The sequence below is a fragment of the Cryptomeria japonica genome, chromosome 2, assembly GCF_030272615.1.
Source record: "Cryptomeria japonica chromosome 2, Sugi_1.0, whole genome shotgun sequence".
NCBI lineage: Eukaryota > Viridiplantae > Streptophyta > Pinopsida > Cupressales > Cupressaceae > Cryptomeria > Cryptomeria japonica.
This window is the reverse complement of record NC_081406.1, coordinates 275,648,537-275,668,083: the sequence shown is the minus strand read 5'-3', so window position 1 is coordinate 275,668,083 and position 19,547 is coordinate 275,648,537. Positions and strand designations below refer to the sequence as shown.

General features: G+C 36.6%; 1 protein-coding gene across 3 annotated transcripts in view; it reads right to left on the bottom strand.

Annotated features, from left to right (window-relative positions):
* Positions 1 to 19,547, bottom strand: part of LOC131030497 (uncharacterized) — a 136,442-nt gene that overhangs the window by 30,542 nt on the left and 86,353 nt on the right. For all 3 annotated transcript variants that reach the window (XM_057961344.2, XM_057961342.2, XM_057961345.2), the window contains one exon: positions 15,177 to 15,259. In XM_057961344.2, the coding sequence (XP_057817327.2) occupies positions 15,177 to 15,259 (83 nt within the window). The remainder of the gene's footprint in view (positions 1 to 15,176; positions 15,260 to 19,547) is intronic.

The window sequence follows — 19,547 nt, the reverse complement described above, 5'->3', positions numbered from 1 at the left end:
GCCAACATCATTTTCAAATTACATTAAATGCTAAAAATCGATAAAGTTTGAAATATTCAATTAAAATTAGCATTTAAAAATAGCGCATGAAACATTTATTAATTAATTTTGCCTTTTTCAAAAAAATTAATCACGAAGGCATTTTAATTAATTATTAATTTTAATAAAAATGGGGCGCTTGGGTTTTAATTTTCAATTATTTATAAAAGTCGGCCTTTGTTTTTTTATTTAAAATTGGTTTTTAATTGCCTCATTTTGTAAAAGTCGGCCTAGAGGTAAATGAGAGGTGAGCGCTTATAAAGGGAGGGTGAAAATTTCATTTTCAAATCATTATTCAATCATCTCTTACATGCGATTTGGAGAAAGCAAAGGTGGTGCGAAACATCTTCAAAGGGGAGTGCGAGCTTGAAGTTAGAGTTAAGGCGAACTTGCCAAAAATATTGAAGATCACATCAAGACGTTGAAGACCCCCCCAAAGGTGGTGAAATTGACAAGGAAGGCGTTCGCTAGAGGAGGATCACATTGAAAGCTTCAAATTTCGATTTTGCCTGGGCGAATTTCCTTATTTTGCATCTTTTTAGAGTTAGTTCTCAAGTGAGGTATGGCGAAAACTTCTTTTGTCTAAATTTTGAGTATTGGTCGTCCTAACCTCAATCTTGAAATTTTGAATTTTGAAATTTTGAATTTCCAGTAGCTCAATCATATTTAGGAAATGATAACTCAAAGACTTATCATGAAGTTTCCTAAAATTAATCTTTAATCTAATCTATGTTTATACATTGCAGAATCTATTACTAATTTTGAAATGTTGTGTAGGTACCAAGATGGCGACTCTCAAGGAAAATCAAGCCAGATCGAGGACGGTCTCCTCAAGGACGATCAAGCAAGGACGATTTTCTTCGATCAAACATCAACAAGGGCGACCTCTTCCAATCCAGCGTTTCAAGGTGAGGTACATCAATCATCCTACACATCAAGGACACAAGAAGTCAGAACAAGGGCTCGTTGAAGAAGCAAATAATTTTAGAAGAGTTAATCAAAGATAACTTCTCAATGCTACCAAATTGAGTATCAACCAAGTGTCAGACGAGGTGGCATCCTAGTCATCACGTCTCCAATCAGTGAGGTCCACCTCAGCATGTCCAGATTCAATGTACTTAACTCATGGAAGGTGGCACAAACTCCGATGTACCTACCCCGGCTATCCATTGGTCGATTTTTCTAGAGGGGACATGTGTCCAAGCAATACAATTTTATCATTGGTCAAGCATTAAATGTTATGTAATGGTTGTAACAAACCCTAATTAGGGTTTTCATTGTTGAATCTTGGCCATTGATCTTGAATTGATCTAAGCCATCGAATTGAATTGTGGGCACTATATAAGCCCTGACATTTCATTTTGTAAAGTTAATGAGAGAGAGTTGTAAATAATAGAAAGCAGTTAGTAGATAGAGAGTAGTTAGAAATTGATAGAATAGTAATTAGAGTAGAATAGGAGGACAAGGCAAGAAATTGTTGCCATTGATTGTAAACAAACTCCATTTTCATTGAAGTAATGGTGAAGTGTGTCGTTTCTTGCAATTTGCATGGTTTCTTGTTGAGTCTTCAATCCTAGATGGTAGATGATTAGATGAATGGAGGAAATGCGATTGATTAATGGTGGAATTCGTATATCCATACTACTAGCAGTTTGTTGATTGCAGACTTGCCTTGTGTAGTCAACTGGAATCATTCAGCTTAAGCTCAATTTCAATTTGTCGCTTCTTCATTGATATGCATCAACTTGATGGTGTCTATGCCTGCGGTGATGATTTGAACATCATAAAGCTTCCCTTAGAAGATCGCACTAGCCTTGTGGAGATGGTCCATTGATGTCAAAACAAGACCTAGTTAGAGTTTCATCAAAAATCAAATCATTGCTCCTACATTCTTAGTATTAGGATTAGATCTTCTCTTCACCCTCATCCTTTTTTCCATTTTTTCAAATCTAAGCCAGTAAGAGCCTGTGTTCCAGCAAAGCAGATTGGAAGTTCAATCATCAGATGTAAGTCCCCTTGTGATTCCAGCAAATCACATCATACCACTGGAGTTTATCCACACGTAGAGACCTGTTGTGACCATTTCACACATCGCCCCATTGCAAATGGGGACCCCCTCTTTTTGCTCGTTTTTCGCTCGCTTTTCGCTTCGCTTTTAGGGTTTTGTTAGTCAGTCAGTTGTCTGGATTTAGGGTCAAGCCTTAGGGTTTTAATTGCCGTCTTTTCAAGCCAGAATCCAGTCAATTTTGAGAGCTTTTGAGCTTCTTTTGTAAGAATGCAAATTTTGAATGCAATGAATTCGCCAGAATGGTCTATTTTCAATTGGAATTTTGAGTGCAGAGCTTAAATTTGTCTAAGTGTTGATGATGAAATGTGAAATTTTGTCCGATTGAATATTTTGACCAAATTTTGAGTTTTTTGATTTTTGATCCTAGGCATTGTAAATGATTTGTTTTCGCCTTGTGAAGTGATAAAATGTGTAAAATCATGATATTTTGGCCTGTAGGAGCAAAATCGCTCCTGTCCCTCAGTGAAGGACCGGAGCTCGTTTTCGAATATCTTACTGTCCTTGCAGGGTCAAGGTGAATTTCGAGTTGGAAATGATAGAGAAAGGCGTGATCTTTCCGTTGAATATAAATTGAAGATTTTCACAAACACAGAGGTGCCTGCAGGAATCAAAATCGCTCCTGTCCCTCAGTGAAGGACCGGAGCTACAAATCAAATATTGCTTTGTCCTTGCAGGATTTCAACGACTTGACGATTTGAAGATGTCCAAGGGGATATGTTTTATCGAATGAATATAACTTGAAGAGCAAACATGAAGAAAAATGGTCCAAAATGCCAAAATCGCTCCTGTCCCTCAGTCAGGGACCAGGGCAAAGTACATTGTAGCTCCCGTCCCTCTCCAAGGGACCAGAGCGATATTCTTCATAGGGCGAGATTCAGGCAAAGATCAAGTCAAGTTTATGTTTGAAGGCAAGGAAGGAGGTGAAATGAACTCATTGAAGATAAATTGAAGATCGCCAAATGCCAACGAAGGACCAAAATGCTTAAGGTTGCTCCTGTCCCTCTCCAAGGGACCAGAGCGATTTTTGTTGTAAATGATTTTCTCGCCAAATTACAACCGATCTCAAGGCATGAATGAATGAAAGGAGGCATTACGAGGTCATTGAAGATAAACTTTGAAGGTGATAAAGTGAAGTGAAGCCCACAAGAGCAAGGTCGCTCCTGTCCCTCTCCAAGGGACCAGGGCGATATAATGAGTATGTTGCCTTTTCTCCAAAATTCAAGACACTCCAAGACAAGGAACAAGGTGGCAAAGGCGTTTCAAGGCATCTCAATCAAGCACGAAGTATCCAAAGTTGCCAATATTGGAGGAACCACACCAAGACATCTAATTCGCTCCTGTCCCTCAGGAAGGGACCAGAGCGATATTTCATAAAGGCATGAAATTTGAAAGTTGATCATGTTCCAAGTGACTAAGATGGATCAAAAGACTACATTTTACACAATGATAGCAATTACAAGTTGGAAAACGCAAGCATAACCTCAAAGTATTGAAGTTCGCTCCTGTCCCTTGGGAAGGGACCAGAGCGATATTGAATGTATTGACCAATTCATGCAAAAATCACGTTAAGTCAAGACTTCACAAAGTTGTAAAGGGTATAAGGTGTCTTTTGAAGATGATATGCAAGAGTTTTGAACGTCAAAATGTTATCAATCAAGCTAAGGAACTCATATCGCTCCTGTCCTTTGGACAAGGACCAAAGCGATTTTTACTAAAACACTTCTGCTCCTTCAAAATCAAGACAATGTAAGGATTGGCGAAGTAAAGGACGTCCTTTGGAAAGCAATGAATGAAGAACAAAGATCAAAAGTTTGCAAATTTGAGCCAGGACACATGGATCGCCCCTGTCCCTCTCCAAGGGACCAGGGCGATATTTGCCAAAACACATGATATCCTTTAAAGATCACGTTGAAATAAGGTTGCACAAGGTTTTAAACATCATTTGGAAGGCGATACAAAGGGAGATAGACGTTAAATATTACCAATTTGAGCTTAAAATGGAGAAAGGACAAGGATCGCTCCTGTCCCTCTCCAAGGGACAAGGGCGATGATCCTTCTAACATCCAAATGCCTCATCAAAGTCAAGTCATACAAGCATGGAATGAACAAGCAAGGTTATTATTCACCATACGAGGAAAAGTTGATATCCAAATGAAGAATTTCAAGTGAAAACATTAGGATTGCTCCTGTCCCTCTCCAAGGGACCAGGGCGATATTGCATCCAAGGGCATTCCTTCGCACAAACAAGTCAATCAAACTCGAAGGACCCAGCTAAAATGTCGATTTGAACGTGGAAATGAGGACTGTGGACATCGAAATTGCAAGAATCATGACAAAGTTGATGGATCGCTCCTGTCCCTCTCCAAGGGACCAGGGCGATGAGGTACGTATCTTCCATTTTCAAAATTTGGTGCTCAAACATACATTTTTTGAATTTATTTAAAATGCTAATAAAAAGAAAAAATCGATATTTAATGAAAATTAGCATTTAAATATTGCGCTTGGTATCAATTAATTATTTTGCCTTGTAAAAAATCGAAATTTATTAATTAAAAATGAAAGGCATTTAATAATTAATTAATTAATTAATAAAAAAATCGAATGGAGTGTTTGGTTTGGAGAGTCGGCCTTGTTATTTATGTAAAAATCGTTTTTAATTGCTATATTTTTACAAAAGTCGGCCTTGGGGATGATAAGAGGTGAGCGCTATAAAGGGAGGGTGAAAATTGTTATTTTCACATCATTATTTGTCATTTCTTATATGCGATCTTGAGGAAGACAAAGGAAAGTGCGAAGTTGTATTCAAGGAGCGAATTTCATTTCAAGTTAGAAGGCGCTAGTAACTTCCAAAGTGGTGCGAATCTATATTGGGCGAACTTGCCAAGGTGTTAGAGGATCAAGTCAAGGACAAAAGGGTGGCGAAATTGATATTTTGAAGAAAGAGATCACGTTGAAGACTATATATTCTCGATCTTGTTGCCTAGGCGAATTTTCTTTGTTTGCATTCTAGTGTTAGCTCTCTTCTGAGGTATGGCGATTTGATTTTATTGTTTTAATTTTGAATTGTTTATCGTCATAGCCTAAATTTTGAAATTTTGAATTTTGAATTCCTAGCTCAATCGTTTTATTTTAGGAAATGATAACTCAACGACTTATCATGAGGTTTCCTAAAGAATTTATCTCTCTAATCCATGTTATTTATTGCAATATCTAGCTTCTCATTATGAAATGTTGTGTAGGTATGGCAACCCCAAAGGTGGGAGCATCCACCAGTCGTTCAGCTCTCATGAAAGAAGATCAGAAGACCGAAGAAGTGGAGACTAAGATCGTGTCCAAGTGGAGCCACATTGGAGATACAAACTTAGGCAACTTCAGCACGAAGAAGTTTCGAGAGATCCCTTACATTGGCAAGCCATCGCCTGTCGCCCGGAGAATAATAGAGAGTGGCATCATTAAGGCGGCCGACTTTCCTCCAGCTATTCAGTGCCATGAGTTCATGATCGAATGTGCTCGTCACTATGATCCACAGTCCAGGACGATCGTGTCCAAAGAGGGAAACACTTTGGCGTACCTTTCAGAGGAAGCTATAAGTGAAGCTTTCCATCTTCCAGAGCACAGGGACATGATATACAAGAGCATAGAAGGAGCCAGATCAATGTACGAGGATGATCCAGATGCTTGCCTAGGCATAATTAACAAGAACTGGCTACTCAAAAGCCGTCCCCGTCTAAGCAAGATCCCAAACACACCGCACAGAATTGATTTCCAGGAGGAGTACAGAGATTTAATTACCATGCTCAACCGAGTTACAGGAGCCCCTCATGCCTTCTATTTTGAGAAGTGGATGTTTTACTTCATCCAGGTGATTGTTCAAGGGAAAGGTACCATACATTGGGCTAGGATGATTAGCCATTGCTTGGACGTACAGTTGAGGAGACTCAAGGCTACTAAGTCCTTCCACATGAGTTCTTACGTCATCTATGCCTTGATCAGGAGTGTTGAATACGCAGGACTACCTCACAGAGGAGTGATTGGAAGAGGACCCGGCGAGGTCAGAGCTTGTGATTCCTATGCCTACTTGCATCATCCGCCAGGGAGCAACTATAAGTTGGTTAATGATACTTTCACGATGAACATCACCAAGACGTTGCAAGGTGGAATTCACAACAGGTTATCTCAGGATGCCCAGGAATTCATAAAGAGGTACGGTGCTTGGTTCATTCAGTTCCCGAAATTCACTTATATTAGAGTGCATGGATGTCCTTTACCTCCATACATGTTGCCGAGATATCCGACAGACAGAATTGTGTTACTTGAAGTAACAAGACAGTTGGCAGCATATGTGAAGGCATTCAGACACAGACATCAGAATGGAGTTCCAGTACCTATCATTTTGGGTAACTCAGTTGAGGTATGTCCTAATGCTTTAGCCATGGATGACGCAGAGAAGGAGTTAGCCTTGTATTCTTTTTCATCTTTTGCTTTGAGAGAAAGCTTTGATCCACATGGACATTTAGAGGAGACAGTCAGCAGGAAGTTTAGACATGAGTATCAGATTGAAGATTTTATGATGAATCTCTTAGATGATCTTGAAGTGAAACGAAAAATGCATTCTAGATTACCTTTGGATTTCATCAGGAAATGCAGGATTTACAGATTGGCCGACCAAGCTCAGGACAGTGGCAGACATATCCAATCTTCCTATGATCGAGAAAGCAAAACAATAAGGTTGGATTGGAATGAGCCCGAAGTCGTGGATTTAGATGCTTTGATGGCACCAGTCTTGTCTTGTACTCGCAGATGGGTTGACGTTCAGCATCAGAAGTTGAGAGAACAAGGCATAGCTATGACTTTCACTTTGGAAGAGAAACCAGCCGAAGGTGGAGCTAGTGTGAGTGAAGGCAATCCTAATCCTAGAAATTCAGGTGAAGGAAACCTTCGATGTGCCAGTGAGGGCAATCTCCATCCAAGAGGTTCTAAGAGGAAAGAGAGACCTGGAAAGGGAGAATCTTCCAAGAGGAAACAAGAGGCTAACAGAGATCGATCATCCATTACTTCTTCTAGACCTGAGAAGAGAACAATTCAAGTGGAAGAATCCATGGAGTCAGTGGTACAGAACGACAAGCAGGAAGGAGGACAGGCACAGCAAGGGTCACCAGATGGATCTCTCCAGGACTATGAGTTAGATGAAGATAAAGAAGACAATGAAATAACATCTCCTCCCAGACAGGAAGAAATAGTGCATAAAGAGATTCAAGTTCAAGAAACAAGATCGATTATCCCAGATTGGTTGAAGGAAAGATTAACCAAGGTGATCGTAGTAGAGGACGAGGACAATGCAATTGATTTAGAGAGCCTTGTTGGACGTTCACACAAAGTAACAGAGAAGAGAAAGGCTACCAAGATGTCCAAGATGATTCGAGATGAGACTGGATCCAGGAAATTGCAGATAGCTACACCGGCAATAGACAAATATGAAGGTGAGATCCTAGCAGAGGAATATGATATACAGACTTTTGAGTTAGGACCATCCACAGCAGAGCAGACTTTAGATGATGCTACCGACTCATTTGAGGCATTGAAAGACAAGCTTAGAGAAGAAATGGAGAATAACAGAAAGCTTGAGAGAGAGGTCGGTGCATGGAGGACATATTTCAGTCATATCAATGAACCTTTGGGACGTCAGGATCCAGCTAGATCACCAGTGCAAGCACTTCCACTTCAATCAATCAATGAGGCAGAAAGATTCAGGAACATGGTCCAACGTACAAGTAATTGGATGGATAGATCTCATACAGTGGCCATAGAGTTTGTTACAAGGATGATGAAGATTATTCATCAAGCTATCCAAGTTCTTGAGATAATCCACAATTTGATGATAACAGTAGCTGCATTTGCCCATACCAAGGACGTTATCATTCCTGTCTTGAAAGTAATAAGACATACTTCAAGGAAGATTTTAGCACAGGAGAAGATCTTGGAGGGAGAATCTCACAGTTTGTTTCATTGGTCAACCTTACTCCATATGAAGAGTGTTTTCTTTGAAGACATCAGTACTAGATGTGGCCAAGTTGAGGAGGTGATCAATCCAATCCAGGACAGAGTATTTGAGGTACTTCGTACCATTCTTGGCAGAAGGATCGAGGTCGAGACAGATGTGGATATGCAGGAACTAGAGGATAGAATCAAGATCATCTTTTGCAAGGACGCAAATATTACAGATGAGCAATATGATCAGATGTTTGCCACCATGCTCCTGATTGAAAGAACGAAAGAACTTGAAGCTTCATGGGACGCAGCTCTCCTAGATGCATTTGATCAAGTCATCCACTTGGAAGAGAGTATGAAGAATCTTCCCGAGATTCCAATCACAGAAATCGAAGGAATCGTATCAAGATTCATTGCATATGCCAAGAAAGAGAATTGGAAAGGGAATAAGATTCTAGATGAAAGGTTGTTACAGATGACATGACATCTTATTTGTCATTGGTTTATGTCTCCTAGGTTTTTGTGCCAAATTTAATATTTGGCTATGCATTTAATATTGTTCAGTAAAAAGGAGGCCATTTGTAACAAACCCTAATTAGGGTTTAGGTGTCATGATCTTGACCGTTGATCTACTTTCAATCTGGACCTTTCATTGTAATTGGGGATGCTATTTATACCCCCATTTTTCATTTCATTTGGTAATAGTGTAATAGTCAATAGTTGATGTAATAGAGAAGAGAGATTAGAGTTAGAAGCAATTTTATTTTGTAGCAAGATTGAGTTTTGAAGAGAGAAATTCAAGCAATTGTTGTACATGATGATTTGGAAATCAATGAAATATTGAAGTTATGGTGTTTCGTTGCAACTTTCTTAAGTTATCTTCATGGTTGTTTAACTTACTTGAATCATGCTCAATCAAAGTAGCTTGTTAATTTGAAGGACATAGTGTGAGACTTGATTTTTTTTGGTAGGATTCGTAATCCAAACCACTAGCTTCTTGCTGATTGTAGGAACGCCTTGCGTGGTCGACTGGAGAATACCTTGAATCCCTTAATCTTCAATCATTATTGTATCTTGGATATGTACCTTCGTGGTAGTGTTCATGATCTTTGATGCATTGAATATCATTTTATTACCTTAGAAGATCGCACTAATTTCAATTGAGTTGTTATCTTATGGCAAAATTGAAGTTGGTTGAATCTTGCCAAGTCTTGTCCATACTAGGTCATTCATAGGGTTAGACTAGATTAGACCTCTTTCAAACCCTACTCTTCTGTTATTTTTGAAAAGCTTCTTAGTTTAGTAAAATCTTGAGCTTTCGGAATACGTAAGGCCCCTTGGAGGAAACAGCAAATCACATCATACCGCTGGAAGCTTGTCCACACGTAGAGACCCTACTAAAAGAACCTTGGAGTCTACCTAACTGATCCTTTATGCGAATCTTCAGCAGTTAGAGACTATTTTCTCAAGAGAGGATAAGATGCCTATTGGTATTTTATTTTGTGTATGATGGTGTACAAAATACACGTCAACAAGACCCTACTAACCAGAACATTGGAGTCATCCTAACTGATCCTTCATGCGAATCTTCAGCAGTTAATGACTTTATTCAAGAGAGGATAAGATGCCTTTAGGTATTTTATTCTGTGTATGATGGTGTACAAAATACACGTCAACAGGTACTTAGGCAAATTTTCCTCCAGAGAGGGAGCAAGGTACGCATCCTTAGGAAAGACTCTTGACTTAGTCCTTTCACCTAACTTTGCTCAGTTTGTTCAATCCTCAAGTCTTTCACCCATAAATCATTCTTGCCACCTTGATGACATACTTCACTCCACTCAGGAGACCAACCTAACACGATGACCTTCTAGATACTCGAGAAACTCTATTCCTTCAATGCAAAGACTAATAGCAAAGACTCTAAGACAACCTAGAAAGCAAAAAGTGGGGGTCCCAATTTGCAATAGGGTGATGTGTGAATACCTCACAACAAAAAGAAATACATTAAAAAAAAAGAATAAATATACCGACTATATGGCCTATTAATTGCAATCCCAATTCCATACAACCCCTTATCACTACCAATGCATGCTTCTCCTATCCGTATGACAAACCATTTAGGTTCTTCATCATACAACCAACTCTGCACATTCGTCCCTCCACCATACAACTTTCCTTTCTAAAGACTAATTCCCTTACTATTCGTACAATCCCTCATTGAAGCTACCATACACTCTAGGATTCTATTACTCATACAGCCCCTTGATCACACACTTGTATTGTTTATCCATTCTCCCTCTGTCACCGTAGGGCTAGAAAATCATTTAATTTTTCAATATTGCACAATGACCTACCATCACCACACCCTCTTTGGTCGTATGCCCTGATAGTCTACAAATCAGTTGATACACTATACAATCTACCCTTCCTACCTTTGCTGTACATATTGATCTTTTCATTTTTACCATACCTATATGGTTCATATACCTTACCAGTTGGAGAACTCCCTACATCATACAAACATCCTTATTAGTTTTAACCGTAAGAGGGAACAATCCCAACAATACAATAAAATTTCAAGCTGATAGCTCTTAGTCTGCTACAAGAACATGGCTCAGAAGAAAGTGGGTTTTTGCCAAGGTACAATCAAAAGGTTGGTAATTTTTTATTGCACAGTACTGCAAATGTTAGACATATATTTTTTGTAAGCAACTTCAGTAATATGATATATCATATAAGGGTAGTTTTAACCGTGTGAGTGAACAATTCCGACAATACAATAAAATTTCAAGCTGATAACTCTTAGTCTGCTACAGGAACATGGCTCAGAAGAAAGTGGGTTTATTATTATAGCCAAGGTGCAATCAAAAGTTAAGTAAATTTTTATTGCACAGTACTGCAAATGTTAGGCATATATTTTTTGTAACCAGCTTCAGCAATATGATATAAAGGAAAAGAGCTAAAAATCAGTTAGCGACACAATCATCTCAAGACTTTGTAGTTCAAGAAATTCAATAACTTCAAGCAAAGATCATCGCTGAAAAAGGGGAAAAGATAGTTTCAATAGTGCTGTAACAAGCTTCTCTTCTGTGTATAGACCAAAAATCCTAAAAAACAACTTAAGACAAGGCCATTGAAAAAGAGAGGAGTGGAACACCAAGGAAAGCATAAGCGTAAAGAATGAAAGGAAAGGGGAAACAAGGAGAATCACAAATGAAGGGGATTAACAATGTAGAATATTTCACCTAGGAGAGCCTTAGAACCGCTGAATGTAGGTCATGGTGTGCAAATAAATTTAAAAGACCACCCACTAAAAGCTACACTATTGTCCATGTGAATAGTGAAAATGATACAAGTCCCATATTTTAATTTCTATGAGTTTAAGCCTTGATAAGCATGGTATCTAATTATAATAGAGGAACAAAACTCTATCATGCAATATACGGATTGAACAGTGAGTATCACATACACTCCAACCTACAACGCATGTCAATCAAAGCCAAAAAGAATCAACTATCCAGATACTATGAACAAACAACCTCACAAACCAATAATAGGCAAATATTTAGAGCAAGGGAAATGAAAGCCTTTGAAAAGACTATCTAGCAAGTCATAAGTAGAAATGTATTCTAGATCTTAGTAAAAGTAGATAAATGGGCACTGCATGAGCTTCAAAAATCACTCTTTGGATGACTAAATACATTGTTGGGCTTAGAAAAGGATAAATTTATAACTATGCAGAACTATCATTTCTACAAATTCAAGAGTTCTTATCTTTGAAATACAAAGCTTTCTATGTGACATAGCATGCACTTGCATTGTTTTTTGTTGCAATCTATATACAAATACTATAACTCGTAGCTGGCAAATTTCAACTGAATACTCAGTATGATACTTCTTGGTCATACTTCTTGGGCTTGCAAGTAATGGCAAAGAATGTAAAGGAAGCCAAAACCACTACAAGCAAGAGGAAAAATACACAAGCTGAATCATCTTCTAAAGAACCCACAAGACGAAGATGATAGTGGAGTGGCCAAGGAACTAGAGATTATAAAAAATAATTAAATCTCACTTCTGCAAAACATCCTTTGGACACTACACCTATAGAATTATCCAAGAAGCCCTCACAACACATAGACGAGTAACTCCCATTGATGTTGTGGAGTATCCTCCCGTGATACTTGCATAGTAAACAAAGCATCAAAATCAACCACTTCCTATATAGGAAATAGACCAACAAGCTTAGTCGCACTACTCTTTAGCAAAAGGGAATTCCTCAATAGCTACAGGATGGAAGTGCTCAACAATTACATGAGGAGTCACATAGCCCTATTCATAATGGCAATGATGAGATCACCATTCAGCTTTCCAAATTGGATTCTAGTGAACCCAAGGTACTATCCAATAATATATTCAAGACTCGAAACCAATGGCACACATCAAGAGTGATGTTGTTGATATTGCGAGAAAGTTGAACAACACTCACTCTCCTTTGGTCCTATAGGAGGATCAGAGGATTCAACAAATTGTTGAGGATAAGTGCCATGAAGTGTTCATTAGAATCTTTCTCTCTCATGAATGGCCTACTATAGAGATACCTAAAATGAAACATCAAAGAGTTCCTATTTGATTGCATTCTTTTGGTGGTTTGGATGGAAAAGTTCTAGAAGCATTATATTCTTTTTAGTATTAAGTATAGATTTCACTATTTTCACCTCATGCTACAAACTGATATGGCAACACAACACACTATTGCGGCACAAATTGATGACTCAACGCATATTTCCAAGAAATTAAAAGAGAAATTGGATGATCAAAGTACTCGATTGCAGGCATAGCTTGTGTAACACACCCAGCTAACAAAATAGGAAAAGGCTATGGTGGTTGACTAAAACAAGGAATTTGTTGAGAAGGGCATAGAAATTACCAAACTACAACTTGCCATTGAAAAGGAAAAATCAACTCATGGAGGCAATGCAAATGGTTAAAACTTCTCAAAAAAGGGGACTATTGGCAACTCACCACTTGAAGCAAAGAACAAAGAAAGTCTACAAATTGTGCACAATGGCTTCTCAATACTCAAGTCCTTCCTCTTCAATGTCTAGACTACAAAGGACACCTTCTCACCTAGCCCCTCAATGATAGTTTTGTCCCATCAACTTATTCAAGTAGTTGACAATGGTTAACAATATATTTTAGAAGATATCATAGTTATTTCTTTATTCATTCACTGCTTCAATGCTCTTATACGAAAAACAGTAAAGAAAATGATTTTCCAACAATATGATCCCTTTTCCCACCTACAAAGAAATATATAAACTTGCCAACAGTCGAATTCCTTGGCAACCATCGACAAGTTTATATATTTTTCCCGTAGGTGGTAAAAGGGACTATGTTGTTGGAAAATCATTTCCTTCCCCATTTTTGTATGACCATTGAAACAATGAATGAATAAAGAAACGATTATTGTATCTTCTAAAATATATTGTTATCCTTACATGAAGGACTTGTGAATGTATAAACTAGTTTACTATCCTTTAAGTGATTGCATGTCTAGATAAACAATTAAACATGTATGCCACTATATGAATAGTACAATGCTCTCCAAATTGTGTACATCCTACATAGTTTTTGTTCAAATCTTAGCCCATTAATGAATTTTTTTGTGCCTGTTGTACTCAATGTAGATTTGAGTGGGTACTACTAACATGGATGTTTGATTCATCCTTACCTCTTAATAGACATTATCTAACACATTATTTATGGAGCATTCCCTTACCATCCAATTATTTCTTGGCCCACTTATGGATTAAAAATGTCCTTGTCCATTCAATTCCCTAGACAAACTTCTCATGTAGTTTGATCTTCATTCCATGAGGGATTTGTCTAGTACCAAACTCAATGGTTCTTGTTCGATGTTTGCTACTTTTAAAAAAATTGGTGCAATTTTCATGGAACATTGGTTTGGTTTTGTTACACAAACACCTTTCAGGGTTGCAGCACTTCAACTGATCCTTTTTTGTCAATCAAATCAGCTTCAAGCAGAGTTGTCAATCTTTTGTTTCTACTTTTTGGAGTGAAGTTGTTCTTAAGGGGTTGCTACCATGTACTTCCTTCTTCACCTATCTCCCACACCGTATCAATTGGACTAATGCTCAAGTTCATGTGTAATTGTCACCTTCAACCAAATGGATTAATTGGACACCAAATCAATTGTAAGCTTAATTGAGAAAGATCCTTCATTTTGGAAATTTTCACTTAGTTAACCATCTACTACACTTTTTTATAGAAGTTGTTGAGAGATCATATGCAGATCTTGTAATTTTCCTCTAATATTTTCTATGAAATGTACTCGATGCAATTTCCTACCAACATCTTGTCAAACTAAGTTAAGTTTCCTGGTGTTTAAATCTTGTGCATTACTGTCGTCGATAATTTATGAACTTTTCGATGACCTCCTTTAAGAAAGAAGACAAGGGTCATTCAATTATTATTTTCATGATAGAAGTGAATCAATAGTGATGTTGATGGATAAGGATTGAAGGAGCAAACCAATATCATATTACAAACAAAGGAAGCAATCTTCTTTAAAAAACATAGGTATCCTTAACAACCTGAAATAGAATAACCCAAGGACATAACTCTGTTGATATAGAAAGTAGGACCAAAGATACTCAGACTGGACAATGGTGGAACCTTCCATTTACAATGTATTATTCATTGAAGCATTATAGTTTGAATACTTGTGATACACACTCAAATTTCAATTAATAGATCCCAAAGTAGGTACCCAAACCTTTGACCCGCAAACATTTGTCAATTTTAATGTCTGAAATGAAGAGATGCATCTTCATTTGACTAACCTAAAACGCAACAAAATTAAGCTTTCAAGACAAAATAGAGCCTTCTCACAACTAACAAGTAAACAGTTGACAAAACTTGTAGTGTTCTTTGATACTCAGAAATGGATTCTCTCGTTGATAACAAATGAATTTTATAATGGTAACCTGAGCAATTGCCTACCAAAACAACTGGCTCTATTTGCATACCAAAGTAAGAAAGTTAACTGTTCACGATATACCTTCAACTTCTGCAATTCCGATAATGCTTCTAACTGTGCAGAATCAATGACAGCAGGAATAAGCATTCTCCAAAGCTTTTTTTCTGATACAAAAAATGAAAAAAAGACATTTAAAACAGTGTCTTTGCAAAGCAATCTAAAATTACAATGTCTTCCACTCAAACCAAAACATACACATTACATAGTGTTCACTGTTAAACGTTAAACAGAAGAAAATGCCTTATCCTCCTCCAAAGAGAGGTTTGATACGATATTCAATTTTTAACTTGTGTCAAGACAACCAATGGGCTTACCAATAAATTCCATCACCTTTATGGGGATCAATTTTGTTTTGCAAATAAACACAATGGTAAAAATTAAAAAATACAAACTTGAAGAGTCCACTCATCCATAGGTGATACATCTGTATGATCCTTTATTTATTGGAAAATTGGCTGTTTGCCAAGGCATCTCAATAGCATCTACAATCAAAGGTCATTTCTTTGTCCTCTTTTCTACTAAGAGATCGGTAATACCATAATAGGTTTTCTAAAATTCCAAAATTTATTATTCGGGCCCTGAAAAAAGGTATAGATAATCACATTAAAGTCAAGGGTTGTGATTTTAGATTCCACATTGCCTTGCCTAGAAGCGCACTAAGAATACATAACAAAGACTGGAGACAGTAAACAAATTTTTTTTAAAACAAACTTTATGAGTCAGCTGTCCATAGCTAATCAATCAAAATGATTTCTTTCTTTATTGGAAAATCGGTTCTGTCAATGTGTCTAGCCTCTAAAAAACCATTTATTAATGAAAGGTTATTTTTGTTCTCTTTTATAATAAGAAGCTTGTATACTACATTTTTTTCTGAAATTCTACATTTATTATTGGGAACATAATTTCGTTACACTCGAAAAACTCACAATTAATCCTTAGCAATCACAAACTGCCATTTCTCAAGTTGCTCAAAGAGTAGTTCTTGAATGTTTGTGTCTAACAATCCTTATTTTGAGTCATTTTTCTATGTAGGTGCAGAAAAGCTAAACAGGAAGACTTGAAGTTGAAATTGTTATTTTACGATTAAGGATAGGTCATTAAGAAGTTTCTTTTAAATGTTTATTTTGATTAGATTTGTTTTAAATTTTAAATGTTAAACAGTAATCTAAGTTACCGGTACGTCCATTTTTCCTGCAGATTCCAGGTACGATTCGCTTCTGAATCTGAATCGTCCTGGAATCCTTGTGGAATCGAATAGGGTTCCTTCATTTAGCCCTGGAAACGTATCCAGTTTTCCAACCAAGAATCTTGACGAATTTGGAATGATGTGGCGATTTCGTCACGTTTTCGAGGGTTTTTTTTGTTTTTCTTTAAGTCTGAAAAACGGGTTTAATATAAACCTTAAGGCGAAAAGCAAAACAACAATTAATACGCATGGTTCTCTTTGGCGGCGGAAAAGAATGTAGGAGAAGCACGCAGAAGCCACGAAGAAGGATGATGAACGCGGGAGAAGCCACGAACAAAGAGCGACGACCAAGCACAGCCCAACACGACCCAGGCAAAGCTCAATGCCGGTAGAGAGACAGGTCACGACAATGTAGGAGTTAATTTGTTTTGCTATAGTTTTACGATTTATATCTATTTTTTTATTTGTTTGTTTGTTTAAATTATTTTATTTATTTATTATAATAAGCTAAAAAATCTAGATTTTATCATTTATGGTTTAGGTTTATTTTTTTGGTTTAGGAAGTTACAATTTAATTTTAATTTTTGAAATATAATTTTATTATTTTTATTTAATGATTTATATTTATATAAATTTTTAATTTTAAAATATTAAATATTTAATTTTAAAATTAATTCATAAATGTTAATGATTTATTTAAAATGTTAAATTATTAATGATTATGTAAGTAAATTTTGACAAATGGATATTTAAAATTTCCAAATATATTTGTATAAATTTTTTCCCAAGTTTTGTTTAGCATATGGATGATATTTGGGATTCTAAATTTAATTTTTATTTCTGCTCTTTACGCTGCATATATGTATATATTTATGATTTTAACATTTTTTTTGTACGGACGTACCCAAACGTACCCAAACCAGCCCCCCAAAAATTGCTGTACCGGCGTACCGTATCCACGTACCCGTACCGGCATACTGTACCCACATACCCATACCCGCACCGTACCCACGTACCCGTACCGGCATACTGTACCCATGTACCCGTACCCGCACCGTACCCACGTACCCGTACCGGCAACTTAGACAGTAATGATGTTTTTACCTTTAATTTTTACACTAACAAAGTTTTAGTTGAACAAAACTATGTTCCACAGTATTTCAGGGATGGGGGCAGCAGTTTGAGGGCCATTTTGAGGGGACATGTGGAACTACGGCAATATATTATGAAATATATTCATATATATACAAAGACACACAAACTCAAATTTCTATAAGTTAATGGACAGTAGTATAACAGCAGTACTATAACATGACACTGTTAAAATGATGTTGGATGATTTCTTCGGAAGCTTACATGCCAACAACATTCCCAAAAAAATTGTTTGTCTGCACTTCTCACACAAGACCACACTGTACCAGACCATGCCCGATGTACCTTTAATCTATTTTGCAAATGAGATTAATAATTACTTACTCTAATACCCTATCGAAAATTTTGAAGTTTGAGCCTTTGAGTTTAAAACTTGAACAATGAAATCATTAATTTAAATTATTGCTGTGAGTGTAACTGTTATATAATATATAACTTATATCATTAGCTATGAATCTGAATCGTCATATGTTTATTGTTATTATACAACTGTGCCTGCTGTCATGATTAACTTTATAGCTGTTATAATACTGTCATGATATATTTATTGTTGCTGTTACAATGCTGTCATGCTACACCAATGTTATAATGCTGCATGTTCTACTGCTGCCATGATATATTCAACAGTTCTTTTTCATGGATGATTTGTTTCTTTTAAACATTATAACAAATACATTGATAAAAATTGCACTAATAAGACACATCAACAGCAGATTAAATAATTAAAATCAACATGGCACATCCACAGCAGATTAAATGAAGATTGAAAATTACACAATATAATTGACAACACTAATATCATACTATGTATAGATATTCTAAATTTTGAGAATGGATGGACAAAGCTATGTACGTAGAAAAGAGAACCAGGAAAAGTAAAGTAAAAGAGAATTCATCTGGAAAGACAGATTTCATTGTTAAGAAGAGAAGATAAACCTCACAAGTATTAATAAACTCTTGTAAAGATCAAGTTCAGAAACAAAACAATGCCCTTTTTTGTGAAACCATAGACACTCTTGTTCATGCTTAATTTTAGGAAGATTAAAATCTCCAAGAGTAAACTTCTTCCTCCTAATTCTCTATTGTGAAATCATTTTAAACTCAATATTGGAATTTCTGGCTCACGATGATAAAAACAATTCTTACAGATGAATCTTGGTTTATATGCGCCTCTAAAAAAGAACAAGTCAAAAATCATTATTTATTTTACAAGTGGGAAAACAAAAACAAAAAACGAGTTTCCAACAAAAACTTTTTGTATATCAATCCTAGTTTATGGGTTTCTTACAAACAAACAATTTGAATTTCAAAAGTCCTCATTGAAGAGTGAAAAACCTGGAATTTTTTAGTTTTCGAGGAGACTTCCATAAAGATATAAGTTACAGTTCCATTCTGTTCTTACTGTCATTATTCATAGGATATTTCTAAAACTTGGATGTGCTTTTCATTTTTCAAAATAAAAACCAACAACTACAGCATAAAAGGGTGCGATGAGGATTCTCATTTAAGATGGTTCTTTACTCCTACAGCTGCAAATTGGTCCAGAAAGATAAGTATACTGTATTGTGACATGTTGATTTCATTTCTCAAGTAATGAATTCTAATACGGTACTCTCAATAATGGTACAAAAACCAACATTCTGCAATTTAGTGAATTGCTACTGAGGCAAATATGCACATAAACCATCATCAGTACATACCAAATGTCCAGAATGTAAAATCAACCAGAGAATATTTAAGCACAACTCCATAAACTAGAATTAATTATTGATCAAATGCAGGTAATAGTAACAACCTCAGTTGGCCAAAGAAGCAGGGTGGGTCTGACCTATGAGATCTTGAGCTCCACAACTTGGTTTTAGGGTTGAAGTTGGCACAATGCTTTTTGGATGATTCTGATCAAAACTTATGTTCCATTTAAAGGCACAAAATACTTCAGTGATTTTTAACATGTGTTTGTTTTCTGAGAAGTCCCTCTCTGAAGGATCTTAGGTTTGGAATTTTGAATTTCCTAGTGAAATCTAGAGATGTGATTGGATCATAGTTGTCTTGGG